Genomic DNA, 12998 nt, shown 5'->3' with positions numbered 1-12998 from the left:
AAAAACCCAAGAGGAAGTTTGATCCTAGTAAATATATCCCAGATGTATTTGGAAGAAGAGAGGAGAGCGGGGTAGTCATCCTATCAGATACCAAGTCTCCCGGTAAAGTTAAGACTGTTAAAGCAATGCAAAATTGGCCCTGGAGGAAATTAACATAATAAAAGTGAAATATTTAGAAGCTGACTCAGCTGATAGAAAAATAAACACATCAAAATCTAATATTGAAGATTGACATGCAATGGGATAGACTACTAAGTAAAGATGCTTGGAGAGTTCAATATCAGCATCACAAAACAGATGACAATGTGAAAATAAATTTCAGGTGGATTAAAAACATAAATACAAAAATCAAGACAGGAGCAATTTAAGTACTAAAATGTAGGCATTGGGGTAGGACAGAATTTCTGAAACAGAGCATGACAAACCTAAGGTGTTAAAATATGGTGTACTTTTATGACATGATAACTAAATTGGTATGTTGGAAGTTAGATAAAGACTTTAAATTGGCATTTACCACCTACACAATGAGGAGAGGGTTAGCATCCAAAACATGGAAAGAACATTTACAAACTCATAAGTACTATCAGTACAAGGGCCAAAGGGTAAACTATGCAAGCAATACTACAGGAGGAACAGAGTTATCCAGTGAGACTTAGCATGTGAAGGTCAGAGGGTAACTGGAAGGGGTGAGCTCTCCCCTTCTACTGTGTGAACTCCAGAGATAACTTAGGTCATCAGGTTTGGCAGCAAGTACCTTAACCTTCTTTATTCAATGTTTTAAATAAATATTTGAGCTGCCTATAACTCAAAGTCACTTGCAAAATGGAAAAGGAAAATGATATTTCACTTATTCCTGTTGACAAAACCTAGTGTTGGATGAATGGCTTGTTGGTGAAGTTGGGAGGGAAAAATAGGGAAACAGGGCAGAGTTTTTTGTTTTTTTTTTTTGGTTTTTCGAGACAGGGTTTCTCTGTAGCTTTAGAGGTTGTCCTGGAACTAGCTCTTGTAGACCAGGCTGGCCTCGAACTCACAGAGATTCACCTACCTCTGCCTCCCGAGTGCTGGGATTAAAGGTGTGCACCACCACTGCCCGGCTCAGGGCAGAGTTTTTCTGTTTCGTATTTTGGCCAGATTCTAAATTCTAAGTTAGCATAGTCACTATGGAAAGTAGCTTCATGCTTTATTTGTAAAGTTGAAATGAATATATTTAGATAATCAAGTCATCCAACACCTTTGGAACACCTACGTAGAGAAACTCTCATACATAGAGGGAAAAGTTTTAATCTTTCAACCTCATTTCCCATCCCAGGGGTGTTTGTCTGGCTGATCTTTGAATGCTCAAAATATTTTCTAAGGAAAACAGTCAATGTGGGGGTGATAATGTGGATCTTGCAAATTCCATTCTTCAGATAATTTAGTCTGGGAGAAGGATCTAAGGTTGTGGTTTGGATTTCACATCAGAGAAAAAAATAAATATATTTTTAAATTAGAAGGGACAGGTTTTGGTATGTTTGAAAGCCAGGGTACAAGTGAGGCAGAAGAGATGGGATAGAGAAACATTCTGACTTGTGTTGGCTCCTGCTCAGATGGAAGGGCTGATCTTGGAGATGTGGAATGGAAACGAGGGAGGCCAGGAGGATACCGCAAATAAACTCAGACACTGGGGCCCAAAGGAGATGTGAGGTTCTTGTTCAATGGTGTCGAGCAATCTCAGGGAGCTGAGTTTGAGAGAGGGAAGAAAGAAGGACGTAGTGGGTTAGTTAAATAGTTACAAAGTCCTGTCATGATGTGAAGGTTTAGGAAATCTCACGGGTGTCAGGAAAGTCCTTGCACATTGCTGGAACAACTAGCGCGGTGCATCTGGACCCAGAGCCATCCACAAGATCCCATGAGGTCCTTAACTCTTAGGAGCCTTTGGTTCTTTCCCCAAACCAGCATGGAAACACCAGTGCTGTAAGAAATGCCAGAGATGGGAGGAGTTCTAGGCATCACCCTGCCCATTCTCCTTTCAAGAGTACTTGATGTCCCCAAAGTGTGCAATTTAGCCAATGGTCTCCAATACCAGTGTGCCTGGAATAATGATCTTGTTACTCATCTGAACTAGTGCACATCCTTGAACCACTACCGCACCTGCAGGATGCTTAGCTCACGTCCCTGACCCAGTCTTATGCCAGTTAGCCTAAATCACTTGAAAGATCAAGATCCAGCTGAAGAGAAGGCTCACCAGTTAAGAGCATGGGCTGCTATTTCAGAGAGGTTCTGGCTTTAATCTCCAGCACCTGCAAAGTAGCTCATAATTACCTAACTCCAGTTCCAAGGCATCTAGCAACTTCTTTTGGTCTCCACGGGCACCAGGCACACCTGTGGTGCACAGCCAGCTATACATGCAGGCAAAATGCCCATACACATAAACTAAATATATAAATATTAAAAAATAAGTAGCTTGCCAATAAAATACCTTGTGTTATCACTTGTTAAAATTAAGGACTTCCTAATGGAGCAACATATTTCAGCCTCTTTTGATAAAAACAAGGATCAGAGAAAGCTGCTAGGACAATAAAAGGGTATTTAGTGTATCGGGAGTGGTGTGGTTCAGCTCAGGGCTTGTGTTGCATTGGAGATGTACTCAGATGAAGTTGGCTTGTAGTTTCTGCAGTGGTTAGGGTTTCCAGCTCAGTGGCCTCTGCACTTGCCTGCACTTCCTTGTGCACAAGCATGTGATAGCCCTCCAGGTAGGGTGTGGATCCCTGTCCCTCATCTTAGATGTTTGTAATGGACTGCTCTACATCCTTTCCACTTCACCGTCCTTTGAAAGAGCAGGCTTGGCGTACTTTTGACGTTTCTCTAAAATATGATGCGTACGGAGGGTAAGAACTATTGCCTGCAGGCTGCATTTTGTTACCTGTCTCCTTTTGGTACGTCCTCCAAGCTAAGAACTGGATATTTTTAGACACTGCTTGATGTTTGAAATGAAATAATATTTAGTAGCACACAAAAACTATGTGAAGTTCGAATTTTATTGTCCATGAATTGTCTTTATTGGGTACAGCCATGCTCTTAGGTCTACGTACTGTTTGGGCTTATCTTTGTACTTTAATGACAGAGCTGAGCAGTTGGGACAGAGACCGGGTGAGCTGCAAAGCCTGCGGTATTTACTTTCTGACCCTGTAGAGAATGTTTGCTGCTCTGCTTATAGAACATTCTTCATCCCAAGAATCTGAGTGCTCTGGGCATACACCAGTGTCACTCCAGCTAATCAGCTGGCTGTCGCTGGTTTTCTCAAGATCCCAATCACTTAAAAAAAAATCACTGAATGGAGTATCTAGTGACACGCACATCTGAACTGGGAGCAAAGTCCCCGTTTTCAGACGTGTTCCTCTATTTCTGACAACATTCCTGTCACTTCCTCTGTGATAAATTAACGCTATGCTTCGGTGACAGCTGTCAAAGGGAAGCTCATGCTGTGCGTGGAGGCAGAGGCTCTTTAAAGTCTCAGACACTTGCTTGTCTCCAACCCCAGGGGCTTGCAGGCCACACACTTTAGTATTTTGCAAGCCAGATTAGCATTTGTGTTGTTAGTGTGTGTGTTAGTGTTTCTCTTGTTGTGAAGAGATACCAGGACCACAGCAACCCTTATAAAGGAAAATACTTAATTGCCAAGGCTTAAAGCTCAGAGATTTAGTCTCTTTTCATGTGCCAGGAAGCAAGGCAGCAGGCAGGCAGATGTGGTGCTGGAGAAGAAGGTGAGGGCTCTTATATCTTATACTAAGACACTGCGCACAAATGACTTGAGCATATAAGAAACCTCAAAGTCTGCCTCTGCAGTCACACACCTCCTCTGACAAGACCACACCTACTCCAACAAGGTCACACCTCCTAATAGTGCCACTCCCTTTGGGGGGAAGATACTCTGATACCTTGGTATGGCTCAATCAGTTAGAGCTTGGCATGAAAGGGAAGTGCTTGATTCTGTTTTACACTTGCTTGTCAACTTTGATCCCATCTACATTCTATGATTAAAAAAAAAAACCTAAACCTGCTTCCTTTGTCCCTAGAATTAATATCAGGGAGTTGCAATAGCTATTCCAGTACCCATGTTCCTCTCTGTCTATGGCACAGAGAGTTGCCAAAACTTACTGTCCTATAGTAATGCCCAGTATCTAAAATGACACACCTTTCTCATAGGCTTACCTACACAGTATTATGCACTTCAGTTTAAAAGACAACATCCAGAAAGTCTTCTCGAATCCAGGAGACATTACGTACTAAGACGAAAAGTGAAATAAAGTCTGCTGACGGCTATAGCTTTGGCAGCTTTCTTTCCTAAACTGGATAGTAGCTATTTAATCAGCAGGGTTTTGTGTCTTGGGATTATTAGGCACCGTAAAATTAGCAAACCACTGACAGTAGAGTTTTAGTATCCTTAAATTTGCAATTTTTTTCAATATGGTGGGAATATGTGCAGCCCCTGTTGCTCAGAGTGGAGGAGACCATTCCTAGTCCTGACAGTGGAAAGTGAAGGCACACTACTACCAAGAAGACGCTTGAGATGAGTCTTCTGATAAGGTTCAAAAGGAACACTGGAGGGCAGGATGTCTTCAAAGAGCATGGCCTGTGGCATCAAGCAATTAGGAACTGCTAACTCCTGGGGCAGTGAGGGTAGCAACGGGAGAAGGGGCAGCAAGCGAAAGACTTTCCCTATACTAAAGGGCTTTGGGTTTTATACTGTATTCAGTTAGGGATTCATAAGGGAGTATGGTTTAGATAGACCCTGCCTCAACTATACTACCAGAGGGTTGCCTGGGAGGAAAGGCAATGAGTTGACAAGTATCATCATTTGTCATAGCAAAAAATGACAAATTGGGATAGTCTCAGAAATAGGTAGAAAACAGCACCAATTGGATCGCTCGTGTGTGTGTGTGTGTGTGTGTGTGTGTGTGTGTGACTATAAAGGAAAGGCTGACACACAGGGAGGGAATCATGGACACAGAGTTTAGAACACAAGAGGAAAATAAGAGATTGATCATTTAGGTTTTTCTTCTTTCAATTTTTTTTTTTGGCATTGTCACCATGGCTTGACTTGGACAGTGCTGCCATAGTACCAAGAACTGAAAGTGTGTGGGAGGAAACACCATAGCCTATGGCATGGGGTTACTGACTCTTTGGGACAGATGTTTTAGGGGAGGGGGAACCGGTAGCATACACTCATTGCATGTTACAGCCATCCTGACTTGCAGCTAACTACTACGATGCACTGAATTATTGGTGGGAGCACCCAAGGCATCAGGTCTGGGAAAGACTTCCACAACCCAGCCTTTCACTGTGGCAGATTTCTCCCTTTATCTAGAGCCCCAAAATTCTGACCTTAGTTCACAAGGTATAGCTGCCTCTTCCCCCCAACAGCGGAATGATAGCATAGCCTCGCGAAACTGAAGGGTCACTGAGAGATGTTTTAGAATCCCCTGTGGCCTGGCATCGAATCCCCTGGACGGGCATCCAGTTGCTTTCCAGATAGAAATTATTTATTTGAATGTGAAAAGTAGAAGATACATTCTGGTCCACTCTGTTGATGTTGTTAAGTTAAAAGGGAGGGTATTAAAGAAAAAAAAATAACAACAAACAAAATCCAACCTGCTTCCCCATGTTAATACACATACACAGAGCACACTCTTTGGAAAACTGCGCCCTGGAGGGGAATCCATGCACCCGATGGCTCCCGAGCAGGCAGTCTGCATTTTTATTGGGAAGGCTCCAGAAATTCATCTGCACTTCAACAGACTTGCCTTTAAAATGAAAGAAATTAAAAATACTTCATTGAGCAACGAAACTCCAATTGGCTAAAGTCGAACGATGTCAGTGTCTCAGATGGTTGTTTTAGGAGAAGTGACCTGGCTGGATTGACGCCAAATGAAATACAGGCGGAAGCTGGCACCAGGCCCGACATCTCCAAAGCTGTAAGTTTTGGGAAGTCGCTTTTACTCTCTTAGTTGTTTTAGAGATTGGGTTTTAGGAAAGCTTCAGGGTGGGAGGAGGGTTGGATCCCTCCCTCATCTAATACCATCGCAAAAGGTGCGGTGACACCCCAGGTTAAACGCTACAAGTAAGATGTTAAAGACAGTATTTAAGAAGGGGAACAGTTGTGGTCGGAGGAGAAAAAGTGTACAAGTTGGCAGGAAAACTCTTGGATATAAAGCCAGTTTAGGCAGGATCAAGTGGGAAAGAAATGAGTGTTACGCTAGAAGCCAGATAGTTAGGAATCCAGGACTGAGATCCTCACTCGAAATTAGCCATTATGGAATCCATTTGCACATGGTCTGGGTTAGAAGCCGGGGGCTCTTTGTGGAACAACTGCCGTATACTGCAGGAGGCAATGCTATATGTATATGATGTGAAGAAGACAGTGACTTGGAAGCGTCATGTCATCCTGAAATGCAACATTTATGATATAGGAGAAATGGCAGAGAAATGTCCTGCGGTCATAGTCCTTAGAGTGAGGGGTATGAAATGGAGCCAGGCTGGGTCCTGGAGGGAGGAATGGGCTTTTGAAGTCCAGGGAACTGAGGTGGGAATTTTGTTTAGGGACATCTGTATGCTGAATGTTCTCTAGACCCAGGTGAAAAGGTGGTTTACAAGTATGTTTGATGTAAGCTCTGGGAATGCATATTCTCTTTGATCGAAATGAATACATATTTATGCAACTGCATAACCTCTTGCCATATGCAACATCGATCAGCTACATTGGGTTGTTTGTGTCCTTTATTTTTTTCATGTGGCCATGTACATGTCTTTAAACATACATCATTTTTAGAATACCTTATATAAATCCTGAACTCCTACATAAGGAAGAACAACAAAGTTGCAAGAACTAAGCTTTCTCCTAGCTCAGTTGTGGGGTGCTTGGCAGTTCATGGGGACCTCATGGGGACTCAGGACAGTTACATGGAAATTGCTTTGTCTGTTGCCGCCTCCACTTTCTGTCATCAAACCATGGCTGACCCACTTGATCTCCCCCCGTGGTGTCGGCGCATCTCTCCCTCTGTCTTCTCCCAGCGTCTAACCACTCTGAAGACTCACAGATGCTCCCCTTTCTCTTTCTTATGGGTATTCTAAGGAAACAGCACCTACTCTCCCAACTTAGAAAATTTTCAGACCCTTAACCGCTCTTCCCTTGATCAGATCTTATCCAGCGAAGAGTCTCAAAATTATTGTTTAATCCACAATGAAAATAGACCCTACAAACCAGAGGAGCTGTAAGCTGCAGCAGCCCTGGGAAGAAGCCCTTTGACAAATCAGCCCTTCACTGGTGCTTACAAGTTGACTTTCCTGACCTCAGACAACACCTCTCCATCTTTAAGCAATTCCGACCTTGTCAGAGGTCTTCACATGTGAGCACTTTCTTACCAGATGCCAGGAGGTCATTGACGAGCACCAGGAACCTCTCATCAGCCACGTGGGCATCAGTCATGAGAAACACCGTGCTGAGATTTTTCACCCCAGCTTTCAGACACAGGCTGGCCAGGTCCACCTGCAAGATCACCAAAGTCAAAGATTCCTCAGAAGAGATCGGCAACTCACTCTTCAGGAGTGGAAGCATTTTCTTATCTACGTCAGTTGGAAACAAAGCAAGCTGACAAGGGGAGGTAGGGAGGAGTGCTGCTTTTCAGTAAGAGGTAGGGAAATGGGTCACATTTCTAGGCGTCAGTTCACGGGAAGTGAGTAGTTAAGACCACCTAGTAGGGTCTTAATTCATACCACCAGCTGCCCATGCACTGTTGCCGAGCTACTGCAGAATGGTAACCTAGGTGGTGCTTTTCAAAGGACAAATATGGTCCTTGCTCATCTAGTTTACTAATGTCATCAAGTAAGAGAATGACTTGCTCCAGAAGGCAGGCTCTCAAAGTCATGTACTGGAGGCTACCTGTATGGGGATAAATGTATCTCATAGCAGCAACACTTTGTGCCCTTATGACTAGCTCGGGAGAACGCACACACAGGTGCAAATATAAAACCACCCGTGGGAAACCTGGACAAAGCTGAAGATGGATGAAATCTGGGGCTAAGATGCCAAGCCCTGGATTTATCCAGTGTAACCAGTCTGGGCTCCTTGTCGAATAACTCTTACAAAGTTTACCTGCATCCTACTATGTTTCATTCTCTCCAGTGCCCTTCAGAACTGATTTTCTAACAGCCTCACACATTCTTCTACTGTAGAACTTCTGCAGTGTTCAAATAATTCCTCAAAGGCAACTGGCTGCTTTTTGGATTAATGTTTCTTATCCTATACTTATGATCTAAGACAGTGTTTCTCAATTCTCATTAGAATCGCCTAGAGCAGTAGTTCTCAAGGCCCGAGTCATGACTCTTTTGGGGGTCCAACCACCCTTCCACAGGGAGTGCTTAAGACCATTGAAAAACACAGATCTGTACACTGCAATTCATAACAGTAGCAAAATTACAGATATTAAATAGCAACAATAATAATTTTATGGTTGGGGGGGTCAGTCACCACCACGTGAATTACTGTCTTAAGGGGTCGCAGCATTAGGAAGGTTGAGAACCGCTGCTCTAGAGGATCCGTTGAGTATTCCCGATGCCCAGGTAGTTCCCCAAACAAGCTAAATTGGAACGGCTTGGGGAGGAAGGCAGACATCAGCATTATTCTCAGAGATTCTGCTCCATAGCCAAGATTTAGCATAACCCATTCTGTAAATGCCCATTTCCCATGTCACTAACTTGTCTTTAGAAATACGGAAGAAAGACCACACGGAACCCGTATGCAGCCAGTGTTGACAAACTGGGCTGTGGCTTCAGAGCAAAAGGGAGCATCTACTGCTTTCCTCACTGCCTGAGGGATGATGAGGGCAGGCGCGTAGGTCTGGCTCAGTGCTGGCTGGGAGCTCTTCCAGGAATACTAAGGACAGTTCTTGATGGAACTTATACTGTGACTTTCTGCAGTGACATGGTTGTGGCTGGGTATACAAGAGGCAGCTGGACAAATGACCTTTGAAAGTTGTGTATACCACCCCTCTTCATTGTCCAGAGCAGAGACCATGGCTTCTCTCTGAAACCAGGAAATGCCACTAAGGTCCCAGAGGCAGTGGTTATTCCCGCTCTCCCTTCAAATATGCATTTCTTTTAAAAACTTGGCCAGATTGTCTGAATCCTTCCCAAGTCTACTAGAGCAGCTAGCAAGTTGTGTGCTGAACTTGTTACAGGTTGGTCAAGAGTAGGGGTACACTGATGTAAAAGGCACGGAATGGGAGGGTCTGGGTAGGGGATGTAGAGAACCAAAGAAAGATGGCAAGGGTTGTAGGAGGCTGGAGAGAGGCAGGGTCTCCTCCCACAGTGGCCAAAGTTACCTTGAAGTCGGGGATTTGATAACCTTTGCGCAGGGTGATCTGGAACACGTCCATGGAGCTGATAAAAGCTGCCAACCTCGTCAGACTCTGCTTGCCGCTCCCACCGACGCCAACCAGCAGGGCATTTCCTCGAGGGGACTCCAGGATTCGGTTGATGTGACAACTGAAGGGGAGTAAGCAGAAGCACATGCCAGAGGTCACTGTCCACAGTGAGAAGCGTGAAGGGCATAAAGGGTGGAGCCTCTCTTGGAGGCACAAGTGAACTCTGGGGAACTGTCATAGCTTTCCCTCAAACTTGGTATCCTTCTCCTGCCCAAGTGTACTGTAATTGTCACTGTTTTACCTAAAGCCAGAGGCCCCAGGGAACAAGTGAGACCATAGAAAAGTCCAGGGCAGGTTGACAGACCTGGAGGGTGAGAGATGAGGCTGGAGAGGGATGCAGCATGCTTTTCTTCTCATGGAACCTACCTTTGTCCCAATTCCCTCTTTCTTACCTACTTGTGACTTTGGATAAAAGTGGGATCATGAAAAAGAAGAAAAGTAGAAAATATCCTATTGGGAAAATAATCAGAGAAGGGTAGAACAGGTGAGGCAAGGCTGGAAGTGTCTGTCTGTCTTAGAAGAAGGGGGACAAAGTTATAGCAATTGGAACAAAGTGGGGAGTCCAAGCTTGAGTCTCCGTCCTCTAATCCTTCCTGGATGCCCATGTGCAAACAATGGATATTTGCAGATGCTGAATGCCAATCTGCAAGGCACTCACTACCTTGGGTTCTGGATTCTTCTCCTCTAAAATCTTAGTGCTGCCAGTAACCATTTCTCTACCCCAGCCATGGGAGAATATCAGGTTTCCTCTTGGCTTAGATCATCACCTCCAGATGAAGCCATCCCCAACCCAAGAGGCCTTTCTCAAAGGACACACCAGCAACCTTCCTCAAAGAACACACCAAAAGCCTCCTCCAGGCTGTCATGCCAACCTTCCATTAATCTCCACCAGCAGTGGATCTTATAGAAGGCATCTAACAGCTTCTTATTATACGAAATATAGAAAACATAGGAAAAAACCCACAATTCTATTGTCTAGCAATAAATCCTACTGACATTAATTTTATGGCCTTCCAGTCTAGTGCGTCTGGACGTCTGTGAATATATATTTGGCTATTACATCTGAAATGTCAATGCATTTTTATGCTGCAGCTTTTAAAATTTGAGGACGGTTTATGTGTGAGCACAATGTTTCGTTTATTTGTTTCCAGTCCCGGTGATCACATCCATGTCCCCACAATGACAAGTGGCTCTCAACCACCTAGCCAGCTCCTAAACACTGAATATAACATCTTGAGACCAGTTTTTCATTTAGCAGTAGATTGTGTTGTCTTCTCTGAGCCTTTAAGCAATCTGCTAAACTATGCCTTTGATGGTGGAACACTACCATATAGGATATCAATATTGTATTGATAATAAAAGCACGATAACTTGCTTGTCTGAAATACCCTACTATTGGATACTTAGGCAGTTTCCAATATCTCCAGTTCCAAATAATGTGTTATAACATTTTGTTTGTATTTTATATCTCTAATCATTTCTTTGGGGGTGAGTTTCCTAGATATAAAATTGCTGAGCCAAACAGTGAGGCATTTTTTTTAATGGCTCTGGAAATTTAATGAAAAAAAGAAAAGCTCCTCAGAATGGTGGTGCCCCATCTGCGCTCTGCTTAAGTAAAACAACTGACCCAAAAGCTCACTGAGGGCAGGAGCACACCGAGCTGTATTTACTGTGTTGCAGTGTAAGTTGGTGCATTCTGGTGGGGGTGATCTTTGGATGAAGAGCATGAGAATTATAATTTGGGTGATGTACTTCTGGTCAAGAAGCAGAGGATCCATTTGAGATTGGATTATACACACTACACTCCTGCATCCCCGCTCTATGTTAATAATGCTACTTGGTATTCAAAACAAACAATGGTTAACAATGGCTAACCTCAGTGTGGGGGTGGGGCTTGGAAGAGGCTTTGGAGGTTGGGGTTTGGCATGTTAACAAAATATGCATGCATGTGCAGTTACATGCTATGTCTTGATCATGATCAGCACAAGAAACTGTGGGTCCTCATTGCCTCATCTTTCCTGGGGAGCTTATTTGCTGTTGGGATGGAAACCCTAGCCTGAGTATTTGTGTATTAACAACCCCTTGAGAGCATGCAGTGGCAGGGACCCCCATTTATGTATGTATATATTTATTATATACACACACATGTATTTGACAATTTAAAAAACTAAATATTAGAGTTTTGATTTGAATTTGGATTTCTAGGGCGTTGAATACTTTTTGGGTATATGTATCATGATGTTTTTCATTTGTGCATTTTCTGTTTATGTTTTTTTCAACCAAGGCTCCCTTCTAAACTTGTAAGGTCCTTTCGTGCATGTTCTGAGTTCCCTTCAGTTTCTCACTTTTACCCCTTTTCGCCTTCCTTCCACGCCTTTGACATAGAGAACTCTTTGGGACTTAAAACCATATGTCACTGCGTTCTGTGTGGTTAAGGCTTGTCTGCCTAAATATTCAGGAGTTATTTATTGGCCTGCATTTACCTCTTTTATTAGTTTCCCTTTTCACTCCACTTATTTAATTGTGGCGCTTAGTGCTCTGTCATTATCAGCTACATTTACCCTTCTCTCGCCTTCTTATTAAACTATCATTCCCACATGCCTAAAGAGTGTACATGTTCATTTTGTATCCATTACAGAGCGAGCACATTGAAGCTATCCAATATAGTTTTATTAAGTTGAAACAAAACCCAGTGTTTGCACTCGGTATCACGGTTAAGGCGCTGCCTGTAATTTTCCACGATGCTCTGTGCAGGGGATTGTTTTTTTTTTTTTTTTTTTTTGCATCTGAATTGGTGCATGATGAAAGGATGCCCAGCAGCCAGGCCCTATCTTCTCATTCAGGAAAAGTGGGGACCAGAATGGATTGCTGGAGGAGAAGAGAGGCAGGCTTGGAGGAAGAATTGGGGCGCAACTGGGTCTCCCGGCAACTTGGTACCCAGCTCTGTTCTTGTAGGGTGGTATTCAGCATAGCACGGGCTGGGTTACTTGATATCTAGATGGGAAATGCATCGCTAGTGATGAAGTTTCTGAGTTAGAATGGGTACATCTGCAGCTGGCAGCATTAGGCTCCAGCTGGGGCTTCATTAGCAACCTCTGACAAGGGCAAGGGACTCTGAATTTAAATCACAGAATTTAAAAAAGAAGATCAATATTCTGGAGGAGCCTGGGCTGGAAAACCAAGACTGTCTGCGTTAAGCCCATTACTGAATTTCTGAGAGATTAAAAACAAAAGCTAAAGATGCCCCTTAGCGCAGCTGGAGGAAGCTGGTTCTTTGAAGACACACACAGATATTCTCTCTCTCTCTCTCTCTCTCTCTCTCTCTCTCTCTCTCTCTCTCTCTCTCCCTCCCTCCCTCCCTCCCTCCCTCTCTCCCTCTCTTCCTATCTCTATCTCTTACCCTGCTGGAGGACTAATAAGACTTTGCAGAACAAAAGCAGTACATATTAAGGTCTGTGTGATTAATAACCGATGTGATTCCAAGAGGACAGCAAGAACATGCTGAAAACATGGAGGAAGAGGAGGAAAAACAAAGAG

General features: G+C 43.7%; 1 protein-coding gene across 1 annotated transcript in view; it reads right to left on the bottom strand.

Moving 5' to 3' along the window:
- The window catches only part of Dnah9 (dynein axonemal heavy chain 9), a 328999-nt gene that overhangs the window by 135365 nt on the left and 180636 nt on the right, over nucleotides 1-12998 (bottom strand). The window contains exons 44-45 of the mRNA XM_075992137.1: nucleotides 9360-9522; nucleotides 7402-7525 (exon numbers count right to left, since the gene is read on the bottom strand). Coding sequence (XP_075848252.1) covers nucleotides 7402-7525; nucleotides 9360-9522 — 287 coding nt within the window. The remainder of the gene's footprint in view (nucleotides 1-7401; nucleotides 7526-9359; nucleotides 9523-12998) is intronic.

The sequence above is a fragment of the Microtus pennsylvanicus genome, chromosome 11 (genome assembly GCF_037038515.1).
Source record: "Microtus pennsylvanicus isolate mMicPen1 chromosome 11, mMicPen1.hap1, whole genome shotgun sequence".
NCBI classification, from domain to species: Eukaryota; Metazoa; Chordata; class Mammalia; order Rodentia; family Cricetidae; genus Microtus; species Microtus pennsylvanicus.
The sequence above is the reverse complement of the archived record's forward strand: the minus strand, read 5'-3'. Positions and strand labels throughout refer to the sequence as shown.